The sequence below is a fragment of the Oenanthe melanoleuca genome, chromosome 26, assembly GCF_029582105.1.
Source record: "Oenanthe melanoleuca isolate GR-GAL-2019-014 chromosome 26, OMel1.0, whole genome shotgun sequence".
Classification (NCBI taxonomy): domain Eukaryota; kingdom Metazoa; phylum Chordata; class Aves; order Passeriformes; family Muscicapidae; genus Oenanthe; species Oenanthe melanoleuca.
Window position 1 is genome coordinate 2810186 of NC_079359.1, and position 17828 is coordinate 2828013.

At 51.8% G+C, this 17828-nt stretch overlaps 1 protein-coding gene across 1 annotated transcript; it reads right to left on the reverse strand.

Moving 5' to 3' along the window:
- Positions 1–5014: 5014 nt before the first annotated feature.
- Positions 5015–9458, reverse strand: TSPO2 (translocator protein 2). The gene is made up of 4 exons (XM_056511630.1): positions 9100–9458; positions 7662–7870; positions 6808–6946; positions 5015–5298 (listed from the first exon to the last, which is right to left on the reverse strand). Exons 2-4 carry the CDS (start codon positions 7832–7834, stop codon positions 5116–5118), a joined length of 495 nt encoding a protein of 164 aa, XP_056367605.1. The 5' UTR covers positions 7835–7870; positions 9100–9458; the 3' UTR covers positions 5015–5115.
- Positions 9459–17828: the final 8370 nt, after the last annotated feature.

A 17828-nucleotide genomic window follows, 5' to 3' on the forward strand; every position in this document is an offset into this window, starting at 1 on the left:
CAGCCCCTGCCAACCCTTTCCATGAGGAAATTCCTGCTAAAATCCACCCTGAGCCTCCCCTGGCCCAGCCTGAGCCGTTCCCTCTCCTCCTGTCCCTGTTCCTGGGATGAGATCCCAAATCCCCCCCAGCTGCCCCCTCCTGTCAGGGAGCTGTGCAGAGCCAGAAATTCCCATTGATCCTCTTTTTCTCCAGGCTGAGCCCCTTCCCTTCCCCTCAGGATCCTCCAAACCCTTCCCAGCTCCCTGAGCCCCTCACACACTGATCCCTGCCTGGGGGATCACAGGGACACACAGGACAGGGCTGGGGGACACCCTGTGCTGGGAGAAGCTTCCAGGCTTTGCTGGAATTTTGGATTTTGAGGATCCTGCATCCATCCAAGCCCAGAGCAGCTTCTTCAGTGACTTTAGAGCCACCTCAGAGCATTTTTATCCCAAACATTTTTTTTTTTTTTTTTTTTTTTTTTTTTTTTTTTTTTTAATGCCCAAACAGGGATCTCTGTATCCCTGGGCCAGTGTCCCCTGCAGGTCTCAGGTGAGCTCTCCCTGTCCCTGCAGGTCTCAGGTGAGCTGTCCTTGTCCTTTAGGTCTCAGGTGAGCTGTCCCTCCTGTCCCTCCTGTCCCTGTCCCTGCAGGTCTCAGCAGTGCTGTCCCTGTCCCTGTCCCTGCAGCAGGAGTTCCTGGAGTTACCCTGCCTGTTCCCTTTCCCACACCTGCCTGCCTCAGGAAAAAGGAGCTTTTATGGCACTGTGGGGCCAGAGGAACATTTTGGGATGGATGTGAGAGTGAAATAAGAGCCTGGCCGGGTGAGTCACGGCTCAGCCCCGCTCTCCACGCCGAGGGGACAGCTGGTGGCACTAACAAACGTCTCCCTGGAGACATTGTCTGGCAGCCAGCCCCCTCCTGCTTTCCCAGCTGTAACTACGGCACCAATAAATAAACACCGACAGCTTTCCTTCCTTCCTCTGCGGTCCTCACCTGTCCCTCTCCTCCTGCCTCAAACCAAAAAGGGTTCAAGGAGGGCTGGGAGTGCTCCTGTCCCACCTGGGCAGTGCCCAAATCCTGTGGAAGATGCTCCAGCTGTGCTGAGCCCCAGGTGAGGGATTTCTCACCTCTGTGGCTGCCTCATCCTCCCAGCCAAACCCTCCCTGGCTCTCAGCTCCAGCCCGGCACGGGGGAGCCTTGGCAGGTGCTGCTGCCTCCCCAGTTAATTCCAAGCCCAACCGGGAGTCCATGCCAGCTCTCCTTCCCCCAGGGCTGCTCTCAGGAAGCTGCAGCAGGAGCTCCAGCCCTGCTCCAGCTGCTCCAAGCACGGGAGTTTCTGTCCTGCAGCACCCAGGTGACACGGAGGTGACAAACCCTGGCTGGCACCTCGGTGGTGCTTTAACACAGCTCCAGGCTGCAGCAAATGAGGGAAATTGTGTCCTGCTGCAGCCAGAGTGAGGGGACAGCTCTGAGTTGTGGAGGGGAAGGGAAAAGGGGAAAGGAAAGGAAAAAGGAAAGGGTTGATTGAGCACAAATCCAGTGGCTGCAGAGCCAGGGAGCAATTGCTGTGCCTGAGGGTCACCCTCAGTTTAATGGGAAATTCCTTCATCTCCTACAGAGAGTTTGGAGAGAGGGGCAGCAGCAGAGAGGGAGCTCTGAGTGCCACAGCCCTGGGTGGGACAGTGCCCATTGCACAGGAAACCTGGGATGGGATGGGATCCATGGGATGATCCTTAATTCCCTTCCATCCCAAAGCAGTCCAGAATTCCAGGATTCTGTGAAACCAAGGCTGGTTTGGGGCTGGCTGCACAGTCTGGGCAAGAAACCCTGCAGATGACTTTGAAATGTCATTAAAGTTATTTTTATGCAAGGGGGGTCAGTCTATCTGTTTAAACAGTAAATGCACCAAATGATGCTTTAAATATTAATACAGGAGGGTGTCTCACTGAATTTAATTTTCCCAATTGATTTCAGGCTGCTTTGGATAGCACAGAGAAGAATTTTTGCTATTTTTGCTGCCTGTGAGAAGAGGCAAGAGGCAAAGAAAAACTGCTTCTGCACTCACAGGTAGGCTGGGAGGAGGAGAAACTGGAAGGAAAACAAGAACAAGGCAGCCAGTCCCAGCAGCTGGGAAAATGGGGAGAGCAAACATGGAAAAAATTCTATTAATCTTAATTTCAAATTTTCCTTTGCCTGCAGAAAAAAAGCAGGAAGAGGAAATAGACCCAATTTATGAAAGCTGATCAAATATGCATTCATCTATTTAATTGGAAATGTTATTAAAGAGTTGCAGGTATGAGCCAGATCTAGAGCCACCAATTTAAATATGATTTAAATAATTCTCTCCCCTTTTCCAAAAGGAGATAAAGGCTCCTTTAATCTCTCCTGGCCTCTCTGGATGGCCCTGCTCATCCCTGTTCCCTCAGAGCCAAAATCAGCCCAAATTAGCCAGACCCCACCTTCATTTGAGAGAGAAATAATTTACATTTGTTGTGTGGCACGAGGGACTCCCTGGGAGACACAGAAGCTGTAAATAATTGCAGTGGCATCACAGAAAAGAGAAAAGAAAGCCCTGAAGTGTTATAGGATTTCTTTTTTTATTTCTTATTTTATTTTTTCTGCACCTTTTGATGTTGCCAGTGCTGCTGCAGGGCTTTGTGGGGCTGCTCCTGCTCCACAACCTGGGAAAAAGAGTCCTGAGCCAAGGGGGATAAATAATGAATCAAAATGAGGGAATCACCAAATTTTAGCAGGAACTGCAAACTCCAACTGCTCAGGATGGATCCAGGAACATTCAGCATCTGCCAAAATCCAGCAGGGTGTGAGTCAGGAATTGTCCTGCTCACCTCGGAGCTGTCCCAGGAATGTCCCCAAGGGAGGGGGGTTGGATCCCAGAAATTTGGGATTTTTGAGCTTTCTGTGTTTTCTGGCACTGTGGGATCTTCCCAAATCCCTTCCCTTCAGCTTTTGGGAGCCTCACCCCAAATCAGCACAGCGAGAATAACTCAGATTTATTTATTTATTTCTTAAAAAAAAAATAAAAAAAAAATCAATGGCTTGTTTTTATCAAAGCAAATACAATTTATGTTACAGCCCCAGCTGAGCCCTCCCACCCCCTTGGGTACCCCCCACCCTCAATTACAGCCCCAATTACAAAATTACAACCCAAATTAATTACAGCCAATGCCAGGAAGAAGATCCTCATGCCCCTTCTCTTTACATTTAGTGCTTTTAGCAATTAAAAATCCTGTAAATTCTTTTAGAATTTAGAGCCAGATTTTTGGCTCTAAGTCTGAAATCTAAATTCTTTTAGATTTTGAACCAGAGCTCAGGTTTTGAGGAAAAGGGAAAGACAAGGATAAGTCCTTGCACCCCTTGTGCCTGATTCCATCCCATTCCTTTGGAATTCCTTTTATTTTAACCTTTCCTGATTAATAATTGCATTAAATGCTCCAGGATGAGGCACTTGCAGCTGATTTAAAGATTCTGTGTGGGGCTTTTTGCCAGTTTGATCATTAATTACATTAATTAATTACAACTTTTCAGGCATTGGCAGCAGGCTCAGAAATTTCACAAACTCTTGTGTCTCTGTACATGAGAAAAAAAAGAATTAAATGAAATGTTTTCTTCAAAGGTCAGGTGAGTTTTTCAGTTCTGCAGAGGTGGAAAGGGAGGAATTTGTGGAAGAGAGGAATTTCCTCCTGGGAGAAGCTTTTGGGAAGGAGGGGGCAGAGCCCAATCTCCACCCAGCAGCAGAGCTGGCAGATAAAGAGTTAAAACACAAACCAGGGCAAACAGGAGCATGAAGCAACAGCACAGAGAAAAAAAAAAAAAATTAAAAAATTAAGTAATGTTAAAAAAAAATCAAGTTCTTTAAAAAGTAATTTTAAAAAATCAAGTAACTTGTTTTAAAAAATCAAGTGGTTTCAAAAAGAACCCAAGTAATTTATTTTTAAAAATCAAGTAGTTTATTTAAAAAGTAATTTCTTTTAAAAAATGAAGTAATTTCTTTTAAAAAAATCAAGCAACTTGTTTTAAAAAATCAAGTGACTTCTTTAAAAAATCAGGTAACTTCTTTCAAAAATTGAGTAATTTCTTCTAAAAAATCAAGTGATTTCTTTTAAAAATCGAGTAATTTCTTTTTAAAAAATCAAGTAATTTCTTTTAAAAATTATCAATTTATTTAAAAAAAATAATCAAGTAAGTTCTTAAAACATGGGTGTGCAGAGGTGAAGGCTGTTTTGGTTTGGTCCCAGCAGAGGAGATGGAATTGGGTGTGTGACCAACTCTGCCCTCGGGGGGATGGTGACAGTGGTGAATTATTCCAGATAATTCCCTGCTGGAATTTGATTGGGTGTTCACTATAAATTATTCCAGATCATTTCACTGCTGGAATTTGATTGGGTGTCCACCGTGAATTATTCCAGATCACTTCCCTGCTGGAATATGATTGGGTGCCCACTGTGAATTATTCCAGATAATTCCCTGCTGGAATTTGATTTGGTTTCCACCATGAATTATTCCAGATAATTTCACTGCTGGAATTTGATTGGGTGCCCACTGTGAAATATTCCAGATCATTTCCCTGCTGGAATTTGATTTGGTGTCCACCATGAATTATTCCAGATCATTTCCCTGCTGGAATTTGATTGGGTGTCCACTGTGAATTATTCCAGATAATTCCCTGCTGGAATTTGATTGGGTGCCCACTGTGAATTATTCCAGATAATTCCCTGCTGGAATATGATTGGGTGCCCACTGTGAATTATTCCAGATAATTCCCTGCTGGAATTTGATTGGGTGTCCACCATGAATTATTCCGGATCGTTTCCCTGATGGAATTTGATTGGGTGTTCACTATAAATTATTCCAGATCATTTCACTGCTGGAATTTGATTGGGTGTCCACTGTGAAATATTCCAGATAATTTCCCTGCTGGAATTTGATTGGGTGCCATTAAGGGAACAGCTGGAACCCCCAAACCCACTGGAGAAAACCCAGTTTGAAGGAGAGAATGGTGCAAACATGTCATGACGGAGGTGAGAGGAGGAGAAAGGAAAAACAACCCCCCCAAATTATTACACCTGGGGATGGTTGAAGGGGAATAAATTCAGCCAGAACTCGGTTGAAGGTTTAGTCGCTCTTGGCCGCCTTCTGCTCGGGGTTGTCCCTCCAGATGCGGATGGTCAGGCAGGTGGCCATGGCCAGCCAGCCCAGGTAGGGCAGCAGCAGCAGCGCTGCCACGCGGTTGATGCGGAACCAGGAGCACAGCGTGCCCACCGCCAGCCCGTCCAGGCACAGGATGTCGATCAGCGCCTGCGGGACACGAAGCGCGGTGAGTGATTCCCGGCTCGGGAACGCTGCCAGGGTATCCCGGGGTAGGTGGGAGATGGGGCGGGGATGGAGGAATTGGGATTGGAACGACCCCAAACCCCAAGACATCGTACAGGGATGGGGGAGATGGTGCTGGAATAACCCCACACCCCAGGACATTGTACAGGAGATGGGGCAGGGATGGGGGTGTTGGGACTGGAACAACCCCAAACCCCAAGACATCGTACAGGGATGGGGGTGTTGGTGCTGGAGCAATCCCAAACACCAGAACATTGTACAGCGATGGGGGAGCTGGGACTGAAACAACCCCAAACCCCAGGACATTGTACAGGGATGGGGGAGCTGGGACTGAAACAACCCCAAACCCCAAGACATTGTAGGTATGGGGGAGATGGTGCTGGAGTGACCCCAAACCCCAGGACATTGTACAGGGATGGGGGTGCTGGCACTGCAGTGACCCCAAACCCCAGGACATTGTACAGGGATGGGGGTGCTGGCGCTGCAGTGACCCCAGCCCTCAGGACATTGTACAGGGATGGGGGTGCTGGCGCTGCAGTGACCCCAGCCCTCAGGACATTGTACAGGGATGGGGGTGCTGGCGCTGCAGTGACCCCAAACCCCAGGACATTGTAGGGATGGGGTGCTGGCGCTGCAGTGACCCCAGCCCTCAGGACATTGTACAGGGATGGGGGTGCTGGCGCTGCAGTGACCCCAGCCCTCAGGACATTGTACAGGGATGGGGGTGCTGGCGCTGCAGTGACCCCAAACCCCAGGACATTGTACAGGGATGGGGGTGCTGGCGCTGCAGTGACCCCAGCCCTCAGGACATTGTACAGGGATGGGGTGCTGGCACTGCAGTGACCCCAGCCCTCAGGACATTGTACAGGGATGGGGGTGCTGGCGCTGCAGTGACCCCAGCCCTCAGGACATTGTCCCTGTGCTCGGATCAGCCACATCGGAGCGTCACACCACGAGCCGACACTAATTAACGCGCTTTTCTCCGCTCATTATCGAAGCCCGCAGATTAACACCCCGCGCATGGCGAGTGTCCCCTTTGCTCACACAGAACCTGCTCGTGCTGGTGGCCACTGAACAAACTCTCCTTTCGCCCCAAAAGTGACAAAATTCAGGTGGAAACGCGAATCCCCATCAGCCCTTGGCACCTGGGGCAGAGCCTGGGGCCCAGCCGGGTGTGGCATCGCCCCAGCCCCGCCCTGGCTGTGCCCGATAAGCCCCCGGGAGCTGCCCCCCATCCCCCAGGGATGTGACAGCGCTGTTGTCACTCAGGGTGTGACCCCACAAAGGACTTTATCTGCCAGCCCGGACCCTTAACTGGGGGGTGCAGCCCTGGCGCTACCCCGCATCCCCCGCCCCGGCTGTCGAGGCTGGAGGGGACCGATACCATTGTCTGCTACAGCTGGGCTGAAACTCTCTGTACCGCCACACAATTCCCCCCGGAGCGCCCCAAAGCCGGCAGGGGACCCCCATTACCATGTTGAGGTTGCGGGCACCGAAGAACAAGGGGGGCCATGCCCAGTTGAGCACCAGCTGCGCCCCGTAGAGCCCCAGGGGCACGATGGCTTTGCTGCTGCAGCCACCCAGGTCGTTCCACACCAGGTAGGAGGCGTAGCTGCGAGGAGGGACAGCGTCAGTGCCCGCACGAGCCCTGGCAGGGACACAGTCCCTCCTCCAGGAGTGTTTGCCCCGCCAGGGATTTGTTAGCAGGACAGCAGGATCCACGTCTGAGCTGCTCTGTGGGGGCAGGAGCAGCTGTGGGGAGGTTTGGGATGGAGCAGGGACAGCTCTGGAGAGGTTTGGGATGGAGCAGGGACAGCTCTGGGGAGGTTTGGGATGGAGATCAGGGAGCAGGGACAGTTCTGGGGAGGTTTGGGTTGGAGCAGGGACAGCTCTGGAGAGGTTTGGGATGGAGATCAGGGAGCAGGAGCAGCTCTGGGGAGGTTTGGGATGGAGCAGGGACAGCTCTGGAGAGGTTTGGGATGGAGATCAGGGAGCAGGAGCAGCTCTGGGGAGGTTTGGGTTAGAGATCAGGGAAGTTTCTTCCCCCAGAGGTGCTGGCACTGCCCAGGCTCCCCAGGGAATGGGCACAGCCCCGAGGCTTTGGACAGCGCTCAGGGATGCTCAGGGTGGGATTTTGCAGGGCCAGGAGCTGCACTGGACCATCCCCTCCCAGCTCAGGCTATTCCATGATTCCATTCCACAATTCCATGTCCCTCACTCCTCCCAAACCTCCCCAGCCCCTGCCCAGTGCCAGGGCTGCCTGTGGCATCTCCCCCTGGCTGCTCCAGGAGCCCCCAGACCCCGGGAGGAGCAGTGCCCGCACTCACCCCATGCCCGTGTACAGCATGGTCCAGGCCACGGGGAACACCCGGCGCGAGGGGCACCAGGCGGGTTTCTTCAGCTTCTCGTACCACGCTGGGATTTCCTTCCTGTTGAGGAACCAGCCCAGGAATCCTCCGACGTGGGGCAGGACGGTGAAGCCCACGGTGTAAGCCCACATCCTCCCTCGGGGGCTTCAAATCGCTTTTTTCCTGCTCTAAGTTAAAAACAAAGTCAAACATCACTTTTAAAGGATTATTTTTCCCTCTAATTCCATGTCCCACTTCAGCCCCTAAGGCAGGAAAGGATTTAATGTGTTCAGCCCTCTCTGAAATGGGAATTATTCCTGTCTCCTGATTTTCCCACTCTTTCACTGCAATATTTCTGTGGGGTGGGAGGACTGTGAGGGCTGTCCCCATCCCTGCTCCTGGGGCTGCTCCCCCTCCTCTGCTGCCCTGAGAATGAAAACCCAAACTCCATTCAGAATTCCCCATGATTTTTCACCGCGGATTTCTATTTTAAATTCTATTTTAAAAGAGAAAAATCCTGCAGGAACCCACAGCAGAGGGGGCTCTCCCCTGTGCAGGTGGAGCTGAGGCACAGGGGGAGATTCTGAATTTGTTCCCGGAATTCCTTTTGTATAAAACCAAGGAAAAATTCCTTTAATAATAAAAATATTCCCACACAATGCAGGGTAAGACCAGGACACATCCAGAATTCAGTGTCTGTCCTGCATCTTCCCCTGCAGAGCTCCGAACCTGCCACTCTTCCATCCTCCCCAAATTCCCGTTTCCCTCTGGATCCATCCAGGAATTAAATCCCGATTAACATTCCTCAGGAATGCCAGGCAGGAGCGCAGCTCTGAGCTGTCAGCACTAGCACAAAATGCACCTGGGAAGGTTTGGGATTTCGGGAGGAAGGAGCAGAGCCAGGGAAATGTCCCCGAGCCAGGGAAATGTCCCCGAGCCCGGAGCGCTGCCCAGGGAAACCGGGAATTGAGGATGGGACTGACCCGAACAGCCTCTGCTCGGGATTTCAGGTCACAATTCACACTCTGCTGCACGCTCAGCAATATATAATATAACATAAATTAATTGTTATTATTGTCAGCACACCACAGCGTGTTTGGGAACACGGTGTGAGCTGATTCCCACCCCGGACACCACCTCAACCAACAGCTCCTTCACCTGGCAATTTATGGCACTGTCAAAGCACCCAGGGAACAACTGAAAACTTAAAAACTGAAAAAAAAAAAAAAAAAAAAAAAAAAAAAAAAAAAAGGTTCTGCTTTAAATGTGACCCAGCCCCACCGAGTTTTGCTTCCCACGCACACCATAGGAACAGAAATGGGAAAAGCGGATTTTCCCCAATTTCTTTGCTGCTACAGAGGTGAAAAAGGGTTGAAAATCTTCTTTAGCCTCGCAGCTGGAGCTGCCCGAGCCTTACCTGGGTCAGTGCCTCGCTAGCCTGGCCGAGGGAAGGGCTGGGACATCCAGGACATCCGATCCCCGAGTGCCGCGGTGGCACCGGGGTTTTACCCAAAAAACCCCGAACTGGGCGGTGCGGTGGGGCTGCATCAGATTAAAGCCAGAGCTCCCGCTGCGGACGAGCGCCCGGAGTTTGGGGTGGCGGAGACCCGGGAAAAACCGTCGGGAATTCGGGGTGGTGGAGCCTGGGGACAATGATCAGGAATTTGGGGTGGCGGAGACCCGGGAAAAACCGTCGGGAATTTGAGATGGTGGAGCCTGGGGACAATGATCAGGAATTTGGGGTGGCGGAGACCCGGGAAAAACCGTCGGGAATTCGGGGTGGTGGAGCCTGGGGACAATGATCAGGAATTTGGGGTGGCGGAGACCCGGGAAAAACCATCGGGAATTTGAGATGGTGGAGCCCTGAGGACAACCATCTGGAATTTGGGGTGGTGGAGACTGGGGACAATGATCAGGAATTTGGGGTGGTGGAGCCCCGGGAAAATTGCTGGCAATTTGGGGTGGTGGAACCCCGGGAAAAACCGTCGGGAATTTGGGGTGGTGGAGCCCCGGGAAAATTGCTGGAATTCAGGATGGTGGAGCCCTGGAACAATCACTGGGAATTCGGGATGGTGGAGCCTGGGGACAATCGCTGGGAATTTGGGGTGGTGGAGCCCTGGGGAAAACCATCGGGAATTTGGGATGGTGAAGCCCCGCGGAAAATCGCTGGGAATTTGGGGTGGTGGAGCCCCGGGGACAATCACCCAGAATTTGTCACCTTCAGGGGAGTGCCTGGCACGTTCTGGGGTGTCCCTGGCACACTTCTGGATGTCCCTGTCACCATGTGTCCCTGCCACACTCCCGGGGTGTCACCACCACAATTACAGGGTGTCCCCTCGCAGGGTGTCCCCTCGCAGGGTGTCCCTGCCACACTCCTGCCTGTCCCACCCTCCCGCGCCCCCAGGCGCTCATTAACACCCCACTAATTAACCAGGTGCTTCCCCTGTGCAGCCCTTTGGCCCAAAGGCCCTGGCAGGTGAACGGAGCTGTTCCACGGGTGTGAAATGGCACGGGGAAAAGCCAGAAATCAATTTCCATTAGGGGGCTGTCTGCCAGGGCTGCCAAAATGAAACACTAATTCCCGGCAGTTCTGGGTCATTACCTGGATTTCGTGGAGGCAGGAGCTGGGCTGGCTCCTCACATGCTGGGATTTTTGCTGCTGCCACAGGAATCAGGAAAAATCTCTTTTACTAGGCTCCAAGGAAATTGTTTTGTTTTTTTTTTTTTTTTTTTTCATGGGAGGAGAAAGAAAGGGGAGAAGAAAATGCTGTAAAAACCAGAATTTCAGAATTTTAAAAAGCCAGCCTGAATCCTGCCCTGGCATGGGCTGGTCCAGTGGAATTCCCACTTCCAGTGACAGATGGAGCTCATTAATCACACCCCAGCCACCTGCATCCCCTCCCTGAGCCTGTTGCTATTTGTGACTGGAAATTTGTGTCATGGAACGATGCAGCTCCTAAAAGAGCCTGAATGGTTTCCATCAGAGTCACCCCTGCTGCCTCCACAGCCCCCAGAGCTCAGGCAAAATGCACAAAATTTGACAATTTTCAGCTGGAGGTTTTTCTCCCCCTGGGCATGAGCCCAGTGCTGTGGTTACTGGGTGTTTGGCAGGAGTGTGCCCAGGCTGGTTTGGAATTTAATGTGCTGGAAAAATGAGGAGCTGAGGGACAAATCCCAAGGATCTGTGATGCTGGGAGTGCTGCTGGTGGTGGGGGAATAGAAAAAATAACAGGGGCAGTTCCAGGCATAGAAATTGTGGTTTTGCTGAGATTTGGGGCAAAGAAAGGAGTCACAGAATGGTTGGGGTGGGAAGGGAGCTCACCCAGTGCCCCCCCTGCCATGGCAGGGACACTTCCACCACCCCAGGCTGCTCCAAACCTCATCCAGCCTGGCCTTGGGCACTCACAGAGATCCAGGGGCAGCCACAGCTGCTCTGGGCACCTGTGCCAGGGAACAATTCCTTCCTGGTTCATTCCCATGGAATGCACAGGAAAATGGGCTGAGATTTGCCCCAGCAGGTTCCCATTCCCCCTGGGCTGGAGCTGGGCAGAGCCTCTGTGCCAGCGGCTGCTGGGCAGGGATGGGGCTGAGATTTGGCAGGAGACAGAGAGAGGGAGGCAGAAAGAGCAGGATCAGCTGTGGGGAGTCTTGGGGGGAGCCAGAGGGGTTTGTGTGCCACCAATCCATGCACAAATCCAAGGGATGAGTTTTGTGTCCTTTGGGTTCCTCCTGCCCTGGAGGGTGGAACAGCCCTGGGAACGCTCTGGAAATGTTTTCTCCTGCCTTTCTCCTGCTCCCCTGGATTTACACCTCAATATTTCTGTGTTGGATCACTTCACAGTGACCCAGCTGAGCTGAGGCTGCTCTGCAGTGGGACCAGCTCCATCCCAGCTCCATCCCAGCTCCATCCCAGCTCCATTCCTGCTCCATTCCTGCTCCCATCCCAGCTCCATCCCTGCTCCCATCCCAGCCCCATCCCTGCTCCATCCCAGCTCCATTCCTGCTCCATCCCAGCTCCATTCCTGCTCCATTCCTGCTCCCATCCCTGCTCCATCCCTGCTCCATCCCTCTGCTCCATCCCAGCTCCATCCCAGCTCCATCCCAGCTCCCATCCCTGCTCCATCCCTGCTCCCATCCCAGCTCCATCCCAGCTCCATCCCACGGCTCCATCCCTGCTCCCATCCCAGCTCCATCCCAGCTCCATCCCAGCTCCATCCCTGCTCCCATCCCAGCTCCATCCCTGCTCCATCCCTGCTCCCATCCCTGCTCCCATCCCTGCTCCATCCCTGCTCTCATCCCTGCTCCATCCCAGCTCCATCCCAGCTCCATCCCAGCTCCATCCCAGCTCCATTCCTGCTCCATCCCAGCTCCATCCCGGCTCCATCCCGGCTCCATCCCGGCTCCATCCCTGCTCCATCCCAGCCCCATTCCTGCTCCATCCCTGCTCCATCCCAGCTCCATCCCAGCTCCATCCCAGCCCCATCCCTGCTCCATCCCAGCTCCCATCCCGGCTCCATCCCAGCTCCCATCCCGGCTCCATCCCAGCTCCATCCCTGTTCCCATCCCAGCTCCATCCCGGCTCCATCCCTGCTCCATCCCGGCTCCACCCCACGGCTCAGGGCTCTCCGGGTTTGGAGCCCCGGCTCTGCCGCCTCCCTGCAGACTGCGGGACTCTGGGCTCGCTTACTCGGCGCTGTTTGTTTTCCTCCTCTTGGCAACCCCCGCACGTTGTCCCCGGCGGTGCTCGCTCCGTGCAAGATTAATTGCTCAAATAGAAAGGCCCTGTTAACCTGAATATATTATTGAAAACCAGCATATTTCAATCCGCCCTAGATTTGAAAATAGAGATGCCGGGTCAGCTCTTGGCATAAATCTGCAGAGCTCCTGGAAGGCGACGGAGCTTCCCTGATTTACAGCGGCAATAAAGGCGGGGACGGGGACGGGGACTCGCCTGGCTGCCACCAAGGACGTGCCAGGGGACAGAGGGGACAGGCAGGACCCTCGTGGCCATCCTTGTGACCTGCCAGCCCCGACACTGCGGCAGGAAAAAAAAAAAAAAAAAAAAAAAAAACAACAACCCAAAGCACCACCCTACTTTTATTTTTTAAGCCTTTTTTTTTTTTCTCTTTAGTGATGCTGACATAAAAATCCTGGATCGTATGAAGGGATACAGGAATTTCCAGCTGGGATTTTTCCATGTGGGCTTGAGCCCCTCAGCCTTTCAGACTGGATGTGGAATGATGCAGCGAGCTGGATTTGCAGCTTCTCCCCGCTAGAGGGAATCTTTAAACGGGTGGGTTTTGGGGATGAAAGTTGGGTTTTGGTGTGTTCTGAAAGCTGGGATTGGAAAGGGCTGGAAAGGGAGGGGAAGGAGGATGGAAAGGGATGGAAAGAGACGGAAAGAGGGGATGGAAAGGGGGAGATGGAAAAGCAGGGAAAGAGGGAGATGGAAAGAAATGGAAAGGGAAGGATGGAAAGAGGGCATGAAACGGGGAAATGGAAAGGGAGAGATGGGAAGAGATGGAAAGGGAGGGATGGAAAGAAATGGAAAGGGGAGGATGGAAAGGGGTTGGAGCTGGCTGGAAGGGGATTCAGGGAACAGAGTGGGGCTGGAAGGGTCTGGAGGGACAGCCAGGGGCTGGCAGGAGCTGCCTGGTGCGATAACAGCGGCCCGGGGCTCGCCCTTATCCGCCCGCGGGAGCCGCCCCGGGGCAGCCGGAGGAGAGAATTCCAAGGGACCCGAGAATTCCACGGGCTCCAGCTCCCCTCCGGACCTCAGCCGGCCCCGCAGTTTCACCATTAGCGCCGTGCGGCTGAACCCCGCTAATTTACGGGACAGGAAATGTCGAGTTTCTGCTCCTCTAACCGGTAACACCTGTTCTAACCGGTTATACCGGTTCTAACCTGTAACACCTGTTCTAACCGGTAACACCTGTTCTAACCGGTAACACCTGTTCTAACCGGTAATACCGGTTCTAATCGGTAACACCTGTTCTAACCGGTAATACCGGTTCTAACCTGTAACACCTGTTCTAACCGGTAATACCGGTTCTAACCGGTAATACCTGTTCTAACCTGTAACACCTGTTCTCACCGGTAATACCTGTTCTCACCTGTAATACCGGTTCTAACCGGTAATACCGGCTCTAACCTGTAAAATCTGCTCGCTGGGAGCCTTGAGAGGAGCCTGGAGCCAGGACAGGGACAGAATCTGCCAGTCCCTTCCAGTCCCCCCCAGTTCCCTCCAGTCCCCCCCAGTCCCTTCCAGCGCCCCCAGGATGGGATCAGCACAAACTCTGGGAATTTCAGCCCCAAAATCCTTGGAATTTTAAGACCTTAACCATGGGAATTACTGCCCCAAACCCCCAGGAATTCTGACCCCAAAACTCTGGAAATTTTGGCCTCAAAATCCTGGAATACTCAGCCATGAACCCTTGGAATTCCAGCTCCAAAAACCAGGAAATTTCAGCCCTGAAAATCTGGGAATTCCAGCCCCAAAATCTGGAGATCCAAGCTCCAAATTCCTTGGAATTCCAGCCCCAAAATCTGGGAATTCCAGCCCCAAAATCTGGGGATTCAAGCCCCAAAAATCCTTGGAATTTCAGCCCCAAAATCCTGGAAATTCCTTCCTGGAGGACAGGGATGGGCAGGGACCCGGCTGGAGCAGAAATGGGGAGTGAAAAAAGTGAGAAAGGGACAGAAGGACGGCAGGGAATTCCTGGCAAAGGGAAATAAAGGTTAAAATCCTGCAGGAAAAAAAAGGGATTTATGAAAGGAAAAGGGGTTTGTGGAGAGGGAATTTGGGATTGGGATGACTCGTGCACGGGTCGGGCTCTTCAGGGAGGAGAAAAGTGAATTTATCGCCTGTGCTGAGTCAGGGCTGGTTTTAATCGCTGAGTTTTTGCCTTTAGGGCTGCAATTCCCGGATCCTCCTCCCAGGGTTTTCTCCTCCTGGATTTGCCCTCTGCGATTCCTGGGGCTGCTCAGGGAAATTTTGGGTGTCAAGGATGGAGGAGCTGGCAGCTGAGAGGATGGAAAAAAACCACTGGCTGAGGGAAGGGCTGCTGGAATCTGCTCTCAGAGGATGCTCCAAAGGTTCTGCTGCTTCCAGAGGGGCTGATCCCAGCCCCAGACTCATCCCAGATCTCGGGGGCAGAAAGAAAACACGGGATGGACAGACAGGAAAAATCCCTGGGGAGGAAGGAGGGATGGAGGATTCCAGGCCAGTGAGGGAAACGTGCCTGGCAGGGAAGGATTCTGCTTTAAAAAAAGAAATGATAAAAGCAGGGGGTGTTCTCCCAGCTCCTGCCCACTTTGTGTCCTGGAAATTACCTCGGAAAAGCTTTATTCCTAAAAAACTTGGCAGGGTTGGGGTTTGAAAAAGCTTTATTCCACAAAATTCGGGTATTTTGGGGTTATTCCCACAAAACTTGGGGGTTTGATAAACCTCTATTCCCACAAAACTGGTGTGGTTTGGTTTGAAAAAAAATCTTTATTCCCACAAAACTCGGGTATTTTGGGGTTTGAAAAATCTTTATTCCCACAAAACTTGGGGGGGTTTAGGGTTTGATAAAGCTTTATTCCCACAAAATTTTGGGGTTTTGGAGTTCAGAAAATCTTAATTCCCACGAAACTTGTGTGGTTTGGTTTGAAAAAAATCTTTATTTCCACAAAACTCGGGTATTTTGGGATTTGAAAAAGTTTTTTTCTCCTAAAATTTGGGTGTTTTAGGATTTGAAAGAGCTTTATTCTCACAAAACTTTGGGGTTTTGGAGTTTGGAAAACCTTTATTTCTACAAAACTTTGGGGGTTTAGGATCTGAAAGAGCTTTATTCCTACAAAATTCGAGGGGATTGGAATTTGAAAACCTTTATTCCCATGAAACTTCTGGGTTTTGGGGTGTGACCCAGTTTTAGAGGCACTGGACTCAAATTCCAGATCCTGGCTCTGCTTTGGGTCAATCCCATCTGAACGGCCAAAGGCAAACACTGCACTGACAGCGTGGCCTTAATTATCTTTGGTGGTTTAATTAGGAGCCGGATCTGGGTTTGGGGCAGGGCACAAAGTGGATCAGGGGAGCAGCTGCCTCTTTAATCAGGGCCATTTCTGCTGCCTTTGTGCTCACAGAGGCAGCTCCAGGCGCTGGGAATCCTCTGGAATCCCAGAGATCCCAAACTGGCAGAGCTGGGGCAGGTTATTTATAGCCCCGGGGCCTGGGGGTAAATATTTATTTGGATTCCAATCCTAAATCTGCTCCTGGCGGATTCTGTGGAAAGCCTGAGCCCCCCACTCCTCCTGCAGAGATTTATATCCAGAGGGACTCTTCTCTCTTCTCTCTTCTCTCTTCTCTCTTCTCTCTTCTCTCTTCTCTCTTCTCTCTTCTCTCTTCTCTCTTCTCTCTTCTCTCTCCTCTCTCCTCTCTCCTCTCTCCTCTCTCCTCTCTCTCTTCTCCTCTCTCTTCTCTCTTCTCTCTTCTCTCTTCTCTCTCCTCTCTCCTCTCTCCTCTCTCCTCTCTTCTCTCTCTTCTCTCTCTTCTCTCTTCTCTCTTCTCTCTCTTCTCTCTCTTCTCTCTTCTCTCTTCTCTCTTCTCTCTCTCTTCTCTCTTCTCTCTTCTCTCTTCTCTCTTCTCTCTTCTCTCTTCTCTCTTCTCTCTTCTCTCTTCTCTCTTCTCTCTTCTCTCTTCTCTCTTCTCTCTTCTCTCTTCTCTCTTCTCTCTTCTCTCTTCTCTCTTCTCTCTTCTCTCTTCTCTCTTCTCTCTTCTCTCTTCTCTCTTCTCTCTTCTCTCTTCTCTCTCCTCTCTCCTCTCTCCTCTCTTCTCTCTCCTCCCAGTGCCCCAAACACATTCCTAGGGATTCAATTCACACTGAATGGACTCAGCATTCCCAGGATTTAATTCTGCACAAAATGTGTTCAGAATTTCCAGGGATTCAGAATGGGTTCAGCATTCCCAGAGATTCATTCTGCACAGAATGGGTTCAGCATTCCCAGGGATTCAATCTGCACGGAACAGGTTCAGCATTCCCAGGGTTTAATTCTGTACAGAATTGGTTCAGCATTCCCAGGGATTCAGAACAGGCTCAGCATTCCCAGGGATTCATTCTGCACAGAACAGGTTCAGAATTTCCAGAAATTCATTCTGCACAAAATGGGTTCAGCGTTCCCAGGGTTTAATTCTGCACAGAAAGGGTTCAACATTCCCAGGGATCCATTCTGGGTTCAACATTCCCAGGGATCCATTCCCGGCTCAGCATTCCCAGGGATTCAGAACAGGTTCAGCATTCCCAGGGATCCATTCCCGGCTCAGCATTCCCAGGGATCCATTCTGGGTTCAACATTCCCAGGGATCCATTCTGGTCTCATCATTCCCAGGGATTCAGAACAGGTTCAGCATTCCCAGGGATCCATTCCCGGCTCAGCATTCCCAGGGATTCAGAACAGGCTCAGCATTCCCAGGGATCCATTCTGGTCTCATCATTCCCAGGGATTCAGAACAGGTTCAGCATTCCCAGGGATCCATTCTGGGTTCAGCATTCCCAGGGATCCATTCTGGGTTCAACATTCCCAGGGATCCATTCCCGGCTCAGCATTCCCAGGGATCCATTCCCGGCTCAGCATTCCCAGGGATTCAGAACAGGCTCAGCATTCCCAGGGATTCAGAACAGGCTCAGCATTCCCAGGGATCCATTCTGGGTTCAACATTCCCAGGGATCCATTCCCGGCTCAGCATTCCCAGGGATCCATTCCCGGCTCAGCATTCCCAGGGATTCAGAACAGGCTCAGCATTCCCAGGGATTCAGAACAGGCTCAGCATTCCCAGGGATCCATTCTGGGTTCAACATTCCCAGGGATTCATTCCCGGCTCAGCATTCCCAGGGATCCATTCTGGTCTCAGCATTCCCAGGGATTCAGAACAGGTTCAGCATTCCCAGGGATTCAGAACAGGTTCAGCATTCCCAGGGATCCATTCTGGGTTCAACATTCCCAGGGATTCATTCCCGGCTCAGCATTCCCAGGGATCCATTCTGGTCTCAGCATTCCCAGGGATTCAGAACAGGTTCAGCATTCCCAGGGACCCATTCTGGGTTCAGCATTCCCAGGGATCCATTCTGGGTTCAGCATTCCCAGGGATCCATTCCCGGCTCAGCA

Bases quoted from the DNA above. Each gene is read 5' to 3' on its own strand.
- TSPO2 (XM_056511630.1), bottom strand. From the start codon at position 7,834: ATGTGGGCTTACACCGTGGGCTTCACCGTCCTGCCCCACGTCGGAGGA. The intron at 6,947-7,661 runs GTGAGTGCGGGC...CCCTCCTCGCAG, and splicing joins ATGCTGTACACGGGCATGGG to CTACGCCTCCTACCTGGTGT. The intron at 5,299-6,807 runs GTAATGGGGGTC...CGTGTCCCGCAG, and splicing joins GTGCCCGCAACCTCAACATG to GCGCTGATCGACATCCTGTG.